At 45.0% G+C, this 16,810-nt stretch overlaps 1 protein-coding gene across 1 annotated transcript in view; it reads left to right on the plus strand.

Moving 5' to 3' along the window:
- Positions 1 to 15,538, plus strand: part of TAFA1 (TAFA chemokine like family member 1) — a 324,126-nt gene extending 308,588 nt beyond the window's left edge. Inside the window, exons 4-5 of the mRNA XM_083602622.1 lie at positions 8,023 to 8,147; positions 14,578 to 15,538. Of these exons, the coding sequence (XP_083458748.1) occupies positions 8,023 to 8,147; positions 14,578 to 14,595 (143 nt within the window). The 3' untranslated portion in view covers positions 14,596 to 15,538. The remainder of the gene's footprint in view (positions 1 to 8,022; positions 8,148 to 14,577) is intronic.
- Positions 15,539 to 16,810: the final 1,272 nt, after the last annotated feature.

Raw genomic sequence — 16,810 nt, forward strand, 5'->3', positions numbered from 1 at the left:
CAAACCCTTGGCCCACCCCCATTCCCTGAAGATTTTTCTTCATAAAATTCCAAGAAATATTATCAAAAGTTTTTTCCGCATCTATAAAAATTAAAACTGCTTTGGTATTGATGTTCACTTGCAGCTTCTCCAAAATGTTAATTATATTCCTCGTATTGTCAGACAGATGTCTACCTGGGAGAAAGCCGGCTTGATCTTTATGTATCTCTTCAACTAATACCTTTTTTAATCTATTAGCCAAAATATCAGCAAAAATTTTGTAATCCACATTAAGCAGGGATATGGGGCGGTAGTTCTTAAGTTGTGTCTTTTCAGACTCAGTTTTCGGTATAAGTGTAATGTAAGCTTCCTTCCACGGCTTGCCATTCTTCTTTCGTTGGTATCTTGTCGTCTTTCCATTTTTGGGCTAGGAGAGTCCTAGCCGTGCCCACAAAAGCAAAATCACTTAACCCAGCGCACATTTGCATGTAAAAATAATCCAGGTTGCAATCCTAAGGCTTCAGGCAGGGGAACTGAAGGTGGTCTGCCTGCCTCCTTGAAGGGTGCGGATCCTGTTTCAGCCAGACGCCTGCATTCGCTTCTGACCAACCTTCAGAAGCTACCTGCTGGTGGTGGGTGGGGGCAGAGTCAAAAGTGGGTGGAGCTACAAATGCAAATCTACCATTGTACAGTAGGCTAGTTTCTACGTGTGCTCACCTGTTCCTCTCCAGTCTCCATCCAGTAAAGCAAAAGGCATTGTCAGAGTTCAAGGGTGCCTGGCAAAAACACTCAGGGAGGATGAGAAGCAGGGCCAGTGAGTGGAGGTGACCTGCAGAAAGGCTTGGGGGGCTGCAGTTGGTTCCCTGGGATGACATTCCCCACCCCAGCCATGTGCCCTACTGGGCTCTTGCCAGCGGACAAGAAGTTGGGAGAAGTCTTCCACTCTTTTCCAGGCTTTCTCACCCCACAAAAGTGACCTCCCATTGTTTCTGCTGGGAGGGCAATTAAAGGGTTCAAATCACACCAGCTACTGGGCTGCAGTGATTTTCTCCCCGATTTGAAGGCATGCTGTGGGGCTAGGAATGCCACATATCCTATAGGACATGGGTAGGCAAACTAAGGCCCGGAGGCCAGATCCGGCCCAATCGCCTTCTAAATCCGGCCTGCATGTTTTTACATGAGTAGAACGTGCCCTTTTATTTAAAATGCATCTCTGGGTTATTTGCGACGCCTGCCTGGTGTTTTTACATGAGTAGAATGTTTGCTTTTACTTAAAATGCATCTCTGGGTTATTTGTGGGGCATAGAAATTTGTTCATTAATTTTTTTTCAAAATATAGTCCGGCCCCCCACAAGGTCTGAGGGACAGTGGACCGGCCCCCTGCTGAAAAAGTTTGCTGACTCCTGCTATAGGCTATATGGGTATATACAGTGGTACCTCGCAAGACGAATGCCTCGTAAGACGAAAAACTTGCAAGACGAAAGAGTTTTACGTTTTTTGAGTTGCTTCGCAAGACGAATTTCCCTATGGGCTTGCTTCGCAAGACGAAAACGTCTTGCGAGTTTGTTTCCTTTTTCTTAAAACCGGGTGCATTGCTTGAAGAGGTGCAGTTCCGTGCTTCGCAAGACGAAAAATTCGCAAGACGAAAAAACTCGCAGAACGAATTAATTTCGTCTTGCGAGGTACCACTGTATTAGATATCATGGGTGGGTAGCCATTCTCTTGCCATTGTCCTCAGTGCCCGGTTATCCCATTTTGTGAAGCGCTGTGCTGTGCTAGCCCTGAATTGATACTTCTCGGGTTCAATTAAATGAGAGAAGTTGGCAAACTCCCCTGTTGGTTAAGATCTCCTGGTTCTTTAAAGCAGCTTTTTCTCAACCCCTGAACCCTTTGTTTTGTACTTTGTATTCTTTTATGTTACGAAGCCCCTGCTTTATAGCTCCCAAAGCAAATGAATCCTCATGTCTGTTTGTGAAATGCAAAACACTTGGGCTGCTGTATTCTTTCATTCTAGTCTTTGTTCCTTCCTTCTAAAATTTCCACGTTCCCAAGATGGCAATTCACACACTGCCCCCCATGGCATTTGAAATAAAAAAGAGAGAGAAGCAGAATGTCTCATTCAATTCTCTCAAACCTTGTTTTTTAAGGAATAGGTGAGCCCTGGGTTACAGACATTCCTCTACTACTTCATATCAGTTTTGTATAGATCTGAACCTGCTTTGCAAAAGACTTTGCTCCCTGTATAAAGTCTCCCATCATTTGTGAGAATGTCTCACGGGGAGTTTGGATTTTCCTTTAATCTAATCCATTTAGAATATGACTCGCAATTTATTGAATGAAGAGGAGAAAATTGATAGCTTTTCATTAGGCTGACAAAGTCCTTTTCACTGTCAGCATCTAAAATGTGTTCTCTATTTAAATTTTATTTATTTCAATCTTCTCTAGAGGGAACTAGATTAAAATGAAATGCCTCGCGCTAAATGGTACAACTGTTTTTCCATTACTGCTGAGAACGCCGCACGGGTTTTTGCCATGCAACTCTCTGCTAGCATTTGTTACAGCTTCTTAATAGCTGCAGAAAGAAATCAAAATGGGTCAGATTCAAATATTTTTGCATGTTGTTACATGGCATGAGACAGCAGACAATCTACAAGTCAAGAGAACAATATCCCTCAGGCCTCTTTATGACTGGAAATTCAGAAAACGATTTAGAAAGGCTTACACAGTTTAACACACTAGAAAAGCAAGCCATGCTGGGAATTGTAGTTTGATTTCTTAAAGAGTCCAGGAAGCATTAAAAAACTCCAACTCCCAAGGTTCCTTGGAGGAAAGCCATGACAGTTTATAGAGCCAACCCAATACTTTTTGCTGCCTGAGGCAAAGGACAAGATGGTGACCCCACTCATTCGATGTTCAGAAGCTGGTTGGGCTGCCAACTGAGCCTTCTTCAACGCTGCTGATGGGACAGCATCTTCCACCACACCTGAGGGCTGCAATCCTGCTTAGAGGATGTAGGACACAGCACCCACAGCTCTTGCCTCCAACACCTCACCTCACCACTCCCAGAATCCACCTCCAAGGAACTCTCAGAACTGTCTCTCTGTGAGGAAAATAGGGACCTCCGAACAACTCTCAGCCTTCTTAACAAATGGCACCTCCCAGATTTCTTGGGGGGAAGCCATAACTGTTCAAAGCAGCATCACTGTGCTTTAAAGGGAATGGTGTGTATGTGTCCAGAGCCATTGCATCTGCAGAGGAGGCTGGTCCATTAGGATGCCCTACCAACCTTACTCTGTCCTCAGCTAGAGGGGATGCGGGTGGCGCTGTGGTCTAAACCATTGAGCCTCTTGGACTTGCCGATCAGAAGGTCAGTGATTTGAATCCGTGCGATGGGGTGAGCTCCCATTGCTCTGTCCCAGCTTGTGCCAAACTAGCAGTTCAAAAGCACACCAGTGTGAGTAGATAAATAGGTACCACTGCGGTGAGAAGGTAAACAGCGTTTCCGTGCACTTTGGCACTTGTCAGGGTGTCCCATTGTGCCAGAAGCTGTTTAGTCATGCTGGCCACATGGCCTGGAAAGCTGTCTGTGGACAAATGTCGGCTCCCTTGACCTGAAAGTGAGATGAGTGCTGCACCCCATAGTTGCCTTTGACTGGACTTAACAGTCCAGGGGTCCTTTACTTTTTTTACCTTTTACCTCAGCAGATGCCCAGCTGCCAACATTCCTACTTCCAACCAGCCCAGGCACTTCTTGTCAGCTTCCTGCTCCTCAGTCTCAGCACAGCCCTTGTAGACCTCAGCAGGGAGACAAAACTAGACTTTGTTGGCTCTGGCTCCACTTACTGTTGTCCTCCCTGCCTTCTGCCCTACCAGACCCAGTGGCACCAGCCACCACTGGCCACAAACATGGCGCCCATGTGTCATCCTGTACATTAAACCCCTTGCACCCCATAGGCAGAGTCCTGAGGCTTAGGATTTGATTGCTGAAACCCAGCAGACCCAGACTGTACTGTATCCTAAAGGCTTATTTTGGTTTTATCCCTGCTGATACCATTGACATTTACCAGCCTGGGCTCATTTGTCGAAGTAATCTGTGGCATTGCTGAGCTTTCCATTAAAGACATCCTCTGTGGCGGTGTGCTTGCATTTGCAAAGGAATCCTTTGTCTACCACAAGTGAATGTTTATGCTAAAAGGTTACATGCCAGATGGGCATTTGATGAGGTGATTGAGCATTTATTTGCTCTTTCAATCAAGGTCAGCAATAACAGGATTTGGTTACATCCAGGGACAGCTACCATAAATATGAAGAAAGCACTGTAGAGAGTTGTCTTCCCTCCGTCTGAAGTCATGAAATATTCCCCAAGGATCTTTGTGAGGTCCAGCCCTTCATGGTAGATCTCCTGCTTTTCTGTTCCAAATATCATAGAATCATAATATCATAATATTATAGAATTGTAGAGTTGGAAGGAACCACAAGGATCATCTACCCCAGCCTTTCTCAACCTGTGGGTCCCCACATGTTGTTGAACTACAACTCCCATCACCCCTAGCTAGCAAGGCCAGAGCTCAGGGATGATGGGAGTTGTAGTCCAACAACACCTGGGGACCCACAGGTTGAGAACCGCTGATCTTGCCCAACCCCCTGCAATACAGAAATCTTTCAAAGCCACAACCCTGAGATTAAGAGTCTCATTCTCTACCAACTGGCTTCCAGGTCTCTGTGCAAATTTGTTAGTTTTTGTCCCTTCTATGTCTACTTCCTTTCAGTTCTGCTCTATGTGTGTATTTGAAGAGAATAGCTGTGGCTGAATGGTAAAACATCTGCTGCTTTGCATGCAGAAGAGCCCAGGTTCAATCCCCAGCATCTTCAGGTAGGGCTGGGAAAGACAGCTGCCTGAACCCCTGGATAGCTACTGCCCATCATCGTAGTCAACACTGAGGTAGATGGACCAAAGGCGGCTTCCACGTCAATAAAGCAAATATTGCAAAGACACCTTAAGCCTCCCGTGCTCCCTCATCCAAACAAAGCTAAGTCTAGTAGCACTGACCCTAGAACTTCTTGCTACCTGGGGGAGAATGCAAAGATAACTTCCTAGTTCCCCCGCTGCCGCCATTAATAGCATTTTGCCCTGGCAAGGCAGTCCAAGCCTCTGAGTTCTGCATTAGGACTGACTTCTTCTGTTGATTAAATAAGCACTGCTGTCTTGGCTGTGATCATTTCTTCTCACATACTGTGTTTGACGAAGGACTGATGAAGACCATTATGGGATGGTTCTTGAAGGAGAATTAAAGCAAATCTCACAACAAATACAGTGGTACCTTGGGTTAAGTACTTAATTTGTTCCGGAGGTCCGTTCTTAACCTGAAACTGTTCTTAACCTGAAGCACCACTTTAGCTAATAGGGCCTCTTGCTGCCGCCGCGCCGCTGGAGCACGATTTCTGTTCTCATCCTGAAGCAAAGTTCTTAACCTGAAGCACTATTTCTGGGTTAGCAGAGTCTGTAACCTGAAGAGTATGTAACCTGAAGCGTATGTAACCTGAGGTACCACTGTACTAAACGAAAGAACGGAGTCATGGAGAAACTTAGCAAATGATTTCACCCATAGTAAAAGGTAGCCAGACAGGTGTATCGATGACCGTTCACCATATACAACAGTGGCCCACTTCTGTCTATCTGGCACTGTAGCCAGAACTGTCATAGCTGTCAACTGTCCCTTAGTCCCTTACTTGGCGGGAAACTCCCTTATCCCAGCGCCGTTTCCCGCTGCTATCCCTTATTGATGATGTCCCTTAAATTTCCTGGGTTTCAAAGGAAGCAGCTCCTCTCCTTCCCTCCCTGCCGGCCAGGGAGGAGGGAGGCTCAAACTGTGTTGCTTGGCTGCGTTGCTCACCCAATAAGGAGTCTAAGAACAACTGGGGGGTGGAGCTTGCATGCCTTGTGCCGATCAAATCGGCCGCGTTGCCTGGGGACTCACCTTTGCTCAGCGCTTCCCAGCGGAGAGGTGACGGTGGTTTCCCTTGCTGCATCCCCTTTGCCGGGTTGTTGCACTGTGGGAACCACCACTTGAGGCTTCATTTGGCTGCTGGCTGGGCTTTCTGCCTTTGGCTGGAGGGGCTCAGAAGTTGAACATACCTGTGCTCGGAATCGGATGGATACGTCATTGATGGCCCACTCACCCTTGCCGGGTAAAAGGTCTGTCTGGAGCGGGGGCACATGGTGGGGGGAAAGGAAAGAAGCCGGTTGAGTACAATGGCGGGCGGCGATCTCGTGAGAAGGGGGCTTTTGGATTTGTTTTGGAGGCTCCTTCGATTGACTGTTATGGGGGAAAGGAAAGGAGCTGGTTGACTAAAATCCCTTATTTTGGCTGCTGATCCCTTATTTTCAAATCTGTAAGTTGACAGCTATTCAGAACAGTAAGTGATAATATTCATACGTAGGAATTTTCCTTATATTGAAGACATTTTCACGTAAGAAGGTGAATCTTAATTGCACATCTGCAGAAATGGTTGTATGTGGTGGGGGTAGAATTTGGAGAGGTGGTTCTATCCTTTTAAAGAGTTCATTGAAATGATTTTTATCATTTTTAGAACTTGTGTTTTATTCTATTTTAATTCTGCACGCCACTTCGATGGCTTTATGCTGTGAAGTGGTTTAGAATTTGTTTTAAAAATAATAAATATTGAGCCAGTCCATTGATCCATCTAGCCCAGTGTTGTCTGCAATGACTGGGAGCAGCTCTCCAATGTTTCTGGCAGGGGTCTTTCCTTTGGAAATGCCAGGGCTTGAACCTAGGACCTTCTGCATTCAAAGCATGTGCTCTACCACTAGCTTTCCCAATGATTCCCTTGTTTGGTTGTTAGCTGCCCAGAAATAGCCTGAATGCTGGACTGGAACTGATGAGGTTCTCTCTTCCTGGGTCCTATGTGGTTAGGTCTACCATCCATGCACAATGTTCATTGGTGCTGTTTCAGTAGGCATTGGAATCTTTGCTGCAGAAACAAACTTGAATTTCGAAGGAAGAACTCCCTGACCTCATTTTGGATACACAAAAGGCCCTTCCTCCAATTTTGTGTCCTGCTCACCTTGTGAAGCCTGTGAAAGTATATATTTATATCTCTAGCAGAGCAAGTTGGACCAGGGACGGAAAGGAACATTCAAAAGAAAAGGGAATTAGTTTGGTGACAATCAAGAGAATGCAGAGTTACTGCAGGCGAACTTCCTTGGCAGTCATCCATTTTTAATGTACCACAATGGAAAACTGGAGACAAAATTAAGCAGTAAAAAATTGGAATGGCATGCAGAGGGGAGCAGTCTCCCTTGTGGAGTCAACATCAGAGAATTTCAATTCCGAGTGATTTAGAATATGGGTGGCAATACAAGGAATATTGTATGGCCCTGGAGGCAGAATGCACTATCATTACAAATAGGTAATTCTATGTTTTTCTTACAGATGGGTTTCAGTGCATGGGAGTGAAATGAACATTGGTACAAGGCACTAAACCATCACCCATGCAAGCCACTTTGGGGGGTGGAATTAAGTTATTCATTTATTTATTTAATCTTACACGTCCAAGTCCTGAGCTAGCTTGCAGTATTCATTTATACGCATCTAACAACAACATAATTAAAATCAGATAAACAATAATATAACATACCTGGAAATCAAATGTCAAATGTTCAAACCTCAGAACTCGAACAGCTCTGTTGCCAAACATTTCAGTTCCCGAACGCCGAAAACCTGGACGTAAGTGTTCCGGTTTTCGAACGTTCCTTGGAACTCAAATGTCCAATGCAGAAGTACAAGAAGCTCTTGCAACCAATCAGAAGCCGCACTTTGGAACTTGAACATTTCGGAAGTCAAACAGTTTTCTGGAACAGATTATGTCCGAGTTCCGAGGTTTGACTATATGACACCAGCTGGATTAATGTAATTTTATTTTTTAAAAAAATCTGTTGAGATCCGGAGGAAGCTTTTGCATTCAGATTGAGCGAAACCAAAAACCAGTTCACAAATATTTTGCTTGTTTTGTGTCTCTTAGCATCAATAGTCATTGGGAAATGGTGGTGTGAGATGGAGCCATGCCTAGAGGGTGAGGAATGCAAGACGTTACCTGACAACTCAGGATGGATGTGTGCAACCGGCAATAAAGTCAAGACCACCAGAGTAAGTTTTTTTCCTCTTTCCCCTTTCCCCCTCCTTCATTCCCCCCACCCAGCCACCTCCTGAGTTTTTCCACCCTCGAGTCTCTGGCGAAAGCTAAGAAGCCGTTTCCTTGCTCAGTAATGCATGTCCTTCCTTACCTACTGACTGGGTGAGTCAGAGGTGAGTCCTCAGCTGAACTCTCCCAGGCAGCTGAGTTGCACTGAATCACCATGTCACTTTCTTCAAAGTAATTTGCCCCCCAAGGAATAAAATAGCAACCTGTCAGCAGGACCAGTTGTGACTGTTAAAGATTACACTTACTGTATTTCTTATCATGGGATGTAAAAGCTGTTGGTTAAACCATTGCCATTTCAGACGGTGAAATGTTTTCAACCGGCCTTTGTAATATTAGGTAGGAAATTGGAGTTCCTACCATGTATTCACAAATACACACAAACACCATTAAATGTAAACATTGCCTGTTGTGCATTCCCCCAGATGCCCTTTGCACAGTCAGGGATAGGATTGGTAACGATTTGTGGAGCCAAATGCCATGGATTCAGCCTAAGCCCATGATTTGGGCATGATCCAAAGTAGCCCCAACCATACCACTTTGGGGGAGATAAAGTTACGAATATATGTAGCTAGAGATGGATGAATCTGACACTTTCAGCTTCTCACGAGTTTCTCTCATTTCTAACCTTAAATTCACTTAGGCCTGAACTTCTTGATAGCCTAATGGTCAAGCTTTAGTCTTGCATGTGCAGCAAGTCCTATCTGCTGTGCTGAGTTGTTGATCTGCTGTTCACAAATAAAGACAGATATTGAAGTTAGAAACATGGGAAGCTGCCTTAAACTGGCCCATCTAGCTCCATATTCTCTACACTGACTGGCAGCTGCCCTTCAGGATTTCAGCCAGGAGTATCTCCCAGCCCTCCATGGAGAGGCCATGTTCTACCACTGAGCTATGGCCCTTCTCTTTTCCTGATGTTTGCTGCTTCCTGGTATTAGGGCAGACCTGTTGCAAGGACTTTGTGTGTCTGCTGGGTGCAGCCATTTCCCCACAAAATAAATTACCTGTGCAAGGCAGGTGTCTATACAGGTAGCAGCAACCAGGCAAGCATTCTCCTGCAAGTAAGGATCTCCATCCTCTGTATCTTTGGGCAGGAATGCAGCCATAAGGCAGTCTGTTCCTCTCATCCACTCTCTGAGTATTTCCTTACTGTGATGTGTTGTGTTTTGCACTCGGAAATACACATGTAAGGTTCTGTTTTGCATCTTCTCTGCTTCTCACAGTATCTGACATACCAGCTATGAGTTAATATTCAGCATCCAGAAACTGTTGTTAGGCACTTAAAAACTTCATTCATATTCAGATATACGGCCCCACCTACTCTGTATGGATTATTATATTTCATATCAATTAGATGCCCGTGGACCTGAATGTTCGAAAATGAAATAACCCCCCCCCCATTCCATCCTGTATTTCCCCCTATCATTTCCCTACAGGAACTATTTTAATTAGCTAGCTGGGGCACCTTCTAGTGTAAATCCCAGGAACATTTTGCTTTGTTCCTTGAAAACATTGTGGAAAATATTACAACTGGAGAAGGTAAATTGATGGGGTAAGCTTAGCAACTATCCTGTAAATCATCATAGATGTCTGCACAGAAAGAAGGCAGAGAGTTTGGTCTGCAGATTATTTACTTTTTGCAACTTTTAAAATACATGGTGTGCAGGTGGGCAAGAGTCACCACAGCACACAACAGAGGTTTGAAATTTGGCTTTATTTCATTAGAAGGAAAATCATAAAAAACCGGTTGTGCATGCAATCTGCATTAGGAGCACTTGCTTCTTTATTTATTTACTAAAAACTTAGGAACGACTCAACGATCGAGGCGGGTCAGGGCTGCTGATTCTTCTAGACCTGTCAGCAGCCTTCGACATGGTCGATCACGAACTCCTAGACCACCGCCTTGCCGACGTGGGGATCCAGGGCACAGTCCTCCAATGGCTGCGCTCGTTTCTCTCTGGTCGGGGACAGAGGGTGGTGCTTGGGGGGGAATTGTCATCGCGCCACTCCTTGGTGTGTGGAGTGCCTCAGGGTGCGATTCTCTCCCCGATGCTTTTTAACATCTTTATGCGCCCCCTCGCCCAGCTTGTTCGGAGTTTTGGGCTGGGTTGCCATCAGTATGCCGATGACACCCAACTCTATCTGTTGATGGATGGCCATCCTGACTCGGCCCCAGACACACTGACCAGATGTCTGGAGGCTGTGGCTGGATGGTTACGTGGGAGCCGGTTGAAGTTAAATCCTTCGAAGACAGAGGTCCTCTGGCTGGGACGGGATGATATGAGATTGAGGGGGCAACTCCCATCTCTTGCGGGGGTGCAGTTAGTGCCAGCACCGTCCGTTAAGAGTTTGGGTGTAATCTTCGATACCTCCCTCTCTATGGAGGCGCAGATTACAGCTATAACAAAGGCGGCATTTTTTCATCTCCGCCAAGCTAAGCAGTTGGCCCCTTATCTCTCTCGCCCTGACCTAGCCACTGTGATGCATGCGACGGTCACCTCCAGACTGGATTATTGTAACTCGCTCTACGTGGGGCTGCCCTTGAGACTGACCCAGAAACTCCAGCGGGTGCAGAATGCCGCGGCGAGACTCCTTATGGGGTCTTCGCTGCGAGACCACATTCATCCGGTACTATATCAGCTGCACTGGCTCCCGGTGGAGTACAGGATCAGGTTTAAGGTGCTGGTTTTAACCTTTAAAGCCCTATACGGCCTAGGACCCTCGTACCTACGGGACCGCCTCTCCTGGTATGCCCCACAAAGAAACCTACGGTCTGCAAATAAAAACATCCTGAAGGTCCCAGGCCTCAGAGAGGTTAGGCTGGCCTCAACTAGAGCCAGGGCCTTCTCGGCTGCGGCTCCAATCTGGTGGAACGTTCTGTCACAAGAGACTAGGGCCCTGCGGGACCTGACATCTTTCCGCAGGGCCTGCAAGACAGAGTTGTTCCACCAGGCCTTTGGTCAGGGCGCAGCCTGACTCCCTCCTCTGGCAATCTGCACAGAGTTTTGCTTAATGGTTGCCATCAACTTGCTTTTAATTAATTTTTATAATGAAATATTTTTAGAATGTTGGTTTATTTGATTGTTTGATTATTTGATTGTTGTTAGCCGCCCTGAGCCCGGCTTCGGCTGGGGAGGACGGGATATAAATAAAATTTATTATTATTATTATTACTAACATCTTGACGTGGAATTGCTCCCAGGAACATAGGGGGTGGGGCGCCACAGGCAGATGGCTGACATTGTCTAATCAAAAACAAGTCCATATCCATCTGCACAGCTGCCTATTTTGTCTTTACGCCTAAGAGACAGCTACCCAATGGTTTCCTTTGTCTACATTTGGGAGAGGACTTCTTCTGGAGCACCAAATGGCAGTGTCATAGCTGACGTTTCCTGGACGCACCCCACCACAGGCCAATAAAGGAGTTGTGATTTAAAAATGAATGTGGACACTGGTGGAGGAAGCACACCACCCTGGCACCATCGGGGAGGGGGGTACCATCGTGGCCGCCCCCCTGGACATATGCCATGTGTACCACCCACTGTGCCTGGTGCCATGCCCCCAGGATGTATGCCACGCCCCCCACGGGCGGCATGCCATGCCCCAGGACACACGCCCCGCCCCACAGGCAATGTGCCACGCCCCTGGGATGCACACCACGCCCCCGCCTGCTCTCCGCCCCTGGTGCCAGAGCATGCAGCATCACCACTGAATGTGGACCTTTAGCAAGACAGATGTTGCTGATATTCTCACTACTCAAATAGACTGCTCCTGCTCAAAGCTACACTAGGAGAGGGTATACTGGTTGCTGCTGTTAGGAAACTGATATCTTCTGGTTTTCTCTTCACCCCACTGCAATATTCAGTGGGTTCTACTGGTTTCTGTTGTCGGTGCCAATGATACTACTCTGTACCCCAACCAAGCCCCTAAACAAGAATTTCATATCCAGCTTTTCTCCTGCCACTGTGAAAACATACTTAATTATATCATACTGAAAATAAAAACAAAAGAGTGCAATCCTATGCACACTTCTTTGAGATTATGCCTATTGAATATAGTGGGCCTCGCTTCTGAATAAGCTCAAATAAAAATGCACTTTAAGTAACCGTTACCATGGTGGGTGATATTTGATACCCATTTGTACCACTGCACATTCTGTGGCCAGGGAAGGTTGCCCCTCCTCCACCCCACAACTAGGCCTCACTCTCATTGTGCCAAATGGCAAGCATCCAAAGGAAATGGAAGAATAACCGGGGCCTCACACTTAAAGGTCCCATCCAGAACACCAACTCTTGAGTTGCTTGTTGACCTATTTTATTTCTCCGGACAAAAGAAGAGCTATTTGGAGCTCACACTTACCATCAAAAGCCGAATCGATAATAATAAAAAAAGCATTGCTTCACCAAGTTCAAGTCTTTCATGGGAACAAGATGTACTACAAGAGTACAGTGTCAAAGTTCAGGCTTTAATGCTTAGAAGGAGGGAGCCGAAATGAAAGACCTCTTTCTTTGCCTCCCATTCATGTGTGCTTTCTCCATCTGCCCACTCAGCAAGTTCTCTGAGCCTGTTCTACCCTGTTCACCTGCACCACATGTCAGGAGTGGGGGATTCTTGGACCAGAGCCAAGGTGGTGATTCTATGCCCAGAGTATCTTAGGAAACAGAGACTCCTAAGTGGACAAAGTGTGGTGGTAGTGGCTTGAATTCACACATTCAGTGCATTCCACAATGGGATGATCACCATATTTTGCTTATCTGATTTTATCTTAACGCCTTAGAAATCCTCTTAAATGAAATAATAATGGAATAGGCAAGTGATGGGGGACTTGTGGCACTCCAGTTGGACAACAACTCCCATCAACCACGGCCAATATGCCCAATAGTAAAAAATTACGGGAATAGTAATTGCATTTTAATGCAAGATATCAGCTCACATCTAATTCTGGGCTATTTGTGGGCTGTTAATATATGTGCACATCATAGAATTGTAGAGTTGGAAGGTTCCCCTAGGGGTCATCTAATCCAACCCTCTGCAATGCAGGAATTTCAACTAAAGCATCCATGACAGATGACTATCCAACCTCTACTTAAACCCTCTGAGGAAGGAGAGTCTACAAGCTCCCGAGGGAGACCATTACACTGTCAAACAGCTCATACGGTTAGAAAGTTCTTCCAGGTCAGAATCTCCTTTCTTGTCACTTGACACCATTGGTTTGAGTCCTGCCCTCCAGAGTAGGAGAAAACATGTTTGTTGCATCTCCCATATGACAGCCCTTCGGATATTTGAAGGTGGCTATCATATTTCCTCTCAGTCTCCTCTTTTCTAGGCTAACCATACCCAGCTCCTTCAACCACTGCTCTTAAGGCTTGGTTTCCAGACCCTTGATCATCTTAGTTGCCATCCTCTGCACACATTCCAGCTTGTTTATCACTCCCACCAGGCTTAGAATATCTGTCTGTTTTCACCTCTAGATTCTTCAGAGTTCCTTTTCATGAGTTCTGCCATCTCTGCAATCCTGATCACACTTCCTTGGGAGTTAAATCTTCTGAACTCAGTGAAGTTTACTCTGGAGTAGACATGCACAGAACTGCCTTTCATGCCATCATGCTTGATTCTACCATCTTAAATCTTAGCATGGTTTTTCAGTAGTTAAGGGTGAAATCCTACGGTCTCAGGGAGGATTCTGCGGGTGGAGAAAGAGATCCATGGGTGGAGAGAGGGAGATCTATGAGAAGAGCAGGTGGTCCACCCACAGAAGCCCCCTTCTTGAAACTGCAAAAATATCCATGGCTGTCTCTTCTCTGCGTTCAGTGCACCAGAGGTGGATAGAACAAAAAGGAGATGCTCTTCATGTACCTTGCCTTAAGAAATGACATCTACTTGATTATTTGAAACGTTTTTCTAATTGTCTTTATGGACCAGAGACAGCCAATGTGGGGACTTCCTAACAACCCACATAATTTCCTGATCATTGGCCATGCTGGCAGGGGCTGCTATGACTTGCCATCCAACACAAGATGAAGGGCACAACATTGACTACTCCTGTTATAGACCATGGGCATCTGCTAAGTGTACATAGCACCATTCTTGAATGGTTCTAAGAAATTTCCATCAGGTGGGGAAAGTATGTTGCTTAAGACATTCTTGTTATGATGTTGCATGTGAATAAGAATTGGGGGCACCAGTAATAAAGCTTTCAAATAGTTATTATATCTCAGGGCAGCAATTCTTGCTTACTTTCCAATCCATACTCTTCCCTAGTCTCCTCCTTGCTATGCTGCAATAGAGGAGGAGGAACTTCCGCCAACCAATTGGAGGATCAAGATGTTTTTTAAAGGAACTGAGTATAATTCCTTCTTGTGCATTTTGTTGTTACAGATTCATCCGAGAACCTAACAAAACATCTTCCGACAGCAGCCAGTGAAAGGAACCCCTGACAGATAAGAGGACAGAAATCTTTAAACCATCTCCAGCTTTTACAAGCCAAATGGGATTTTTTTTTATTTATTTGCACTTTAACTCTGTACCAGAGGAAACTACAGTGGTTTACTTGTGTGGAGTCAAATGCCCCAGAAAAGCAGCGCATCAGATTTGACAACAGTGAATGGAAAAGAGGGTGAAAGGAAATAAATTAATGAAAAAGCAGTTACTAAGAAGCAAGTTTCCTGATGTTGGAATATGAAAAACAGACCTACAAGTGTGGATCTACAATTTTTCTTTGTATCATTAAAAATATATAAATATTTAAGATATTTTGAAATAAAGCCTGACTCTTAAAAAAAAATGAGCAGAAGCCACACTTTACTGCAACTGCTTTGTAACCTTTTTTTAAAAAAATGCACAGACGTTTTGGAAATCAAGAAGACAACTGGAAGAGAACATAAAGCAAGATGACTTCTGACAAAAGAACTGGAATGTTGCTTCTTCTTTTTTATTATGGTTCCTATTATTTCAACTGGACATTCAAGGAAATTCCACCGTTCCATTTTCCTGTGTTCTGGAGTCCTTTTCTTTTCTTTTCCTCCTCGTGCAACAATAGCATGCTGGCTTTGCTTACATTAACCATACTTTATACTTAATTGATATGTAATACCAGTTCTACTTTCTTCCAAGGACGTCTTTTGTGGGTGGGCATCAGTTGTCCCACAGCGAAGAGAAAGATGACTCTTGACACTTGGGGGGGAAACACACAGTCTACATTCAGAGGTTTATTTGGCAGACTTTGGGTAGACTGCGGGCTACCTTATTAAAGAAGCACTGTACAGATCATTGTCTACAGACTTTGTATAGCTGGTATAGACAATCCTAGTAAAAAAAGAAAAGAAAAGTTGGTTGCTAATTTCAATGGCTTGTGTTGTTTGCTCAACCACGCATGAGGGCTGTTCCATTGTATTTGATTAGGATAGAAGCTTATCTACTCAGAGGTTCATCTACTCCATTCTCTTGCAATGCAGGGATTTCAACTAAAGCATCCATGACAGATGGCCACCCAACTTCTGCATAAAAACCTCCAAGCAAGGAGAGTCCTTTCCACACTTAGTGTTTATAGTGATATAGTTGTTGGGTTTCCAGCTTGTGGAGGGGGTGAGGGTTGGTGGACATGGTTGGTGAGACTTCTCTTCCATGCCACTTCCCTCTGACTGGTCCCCGCTGTCAGTTTGCAAGCTCAGTTCAGAGGAGAACTATGGCAAATGGGGATGATAGTGCTGAGCCAAAGTATTGCCTGTGACAGCAACCAGGTTCATCGTAGACCAGACAGACCAATAGTTTCTCTTCTAATCTCCTATACTCCAACAAGATTAGAATTTTGGAATGCTAATAATAATTTTTAAAAAGCTGTGAAAGGGCTATCCTCATGAACATGTTTATAATGCTGACAATTACTGGCATGAGGGACACAAGGTTATGCAAGGTGTGTGACCACAGCCACAGAACTTTTATCTATTCAGGCACAACCTGCCCTTAGTATGACAAGGAAAACCCCACACTCCCTCTCTAATAACAGCAACATGTGACCAAAGGTGCAGTTAATCAGGCTTAAAAATGTTGGAACAAACAGCAATTATACCACCATAAATGGTAAGTGAGGAAAGACCCTGGAATTTGTACTGGTTCAGGGTTTTCCTGCTGTATTTCAGCCACGGTGCTGTCAATAGTAATAAAAAAAAATGAATAAACCCCAAATCTAGGGTGTAGGGCCATGTTGGAATGGAACCAAGATGGTGTAATACATCACACATCTCTGAAAGAGGGGCAAAGTGGTTTGGGCATTGGATGGGTCCAAGAATCAGAAGGTTCATAAGGTTTTCCTTTCCAAGATTGCATTACCAAAAAGCAATGCACTATAAGAACTTTCAATGGTTGTCACTTTAAACTTACAGCAATCATGTAATTGAAATATAAGTGGGATTGCCCCCACCCATGTAGCTAAACAACACCCTGATGTCAACCACTCAAATTCATGAGTATAGACTATATTCATTTACTTGAGCAGCAATGTCTGGGCCCCAATGTTCATGGGGGCAGTTTGGTCGGACTTGAGACTTCAACATCTTACTGACCAAGGAATAGTAAGAAAAACACCCTTGTCAGGCTGGCAGAACTGGCCCGT

Source organism: Podarcis filfolensis (genome assembly GCF_964270895.1).
Source record: "Podarcis filfolensis genome assembly, chromosome: 2".
In the NCBI taxonomy this organism is placed as follows: Eukaryota; Metazoa; Chordata; class Lepidosauria; order Squamata; family Lacertidae; genus Podarcis; species Podarcis filfolensis.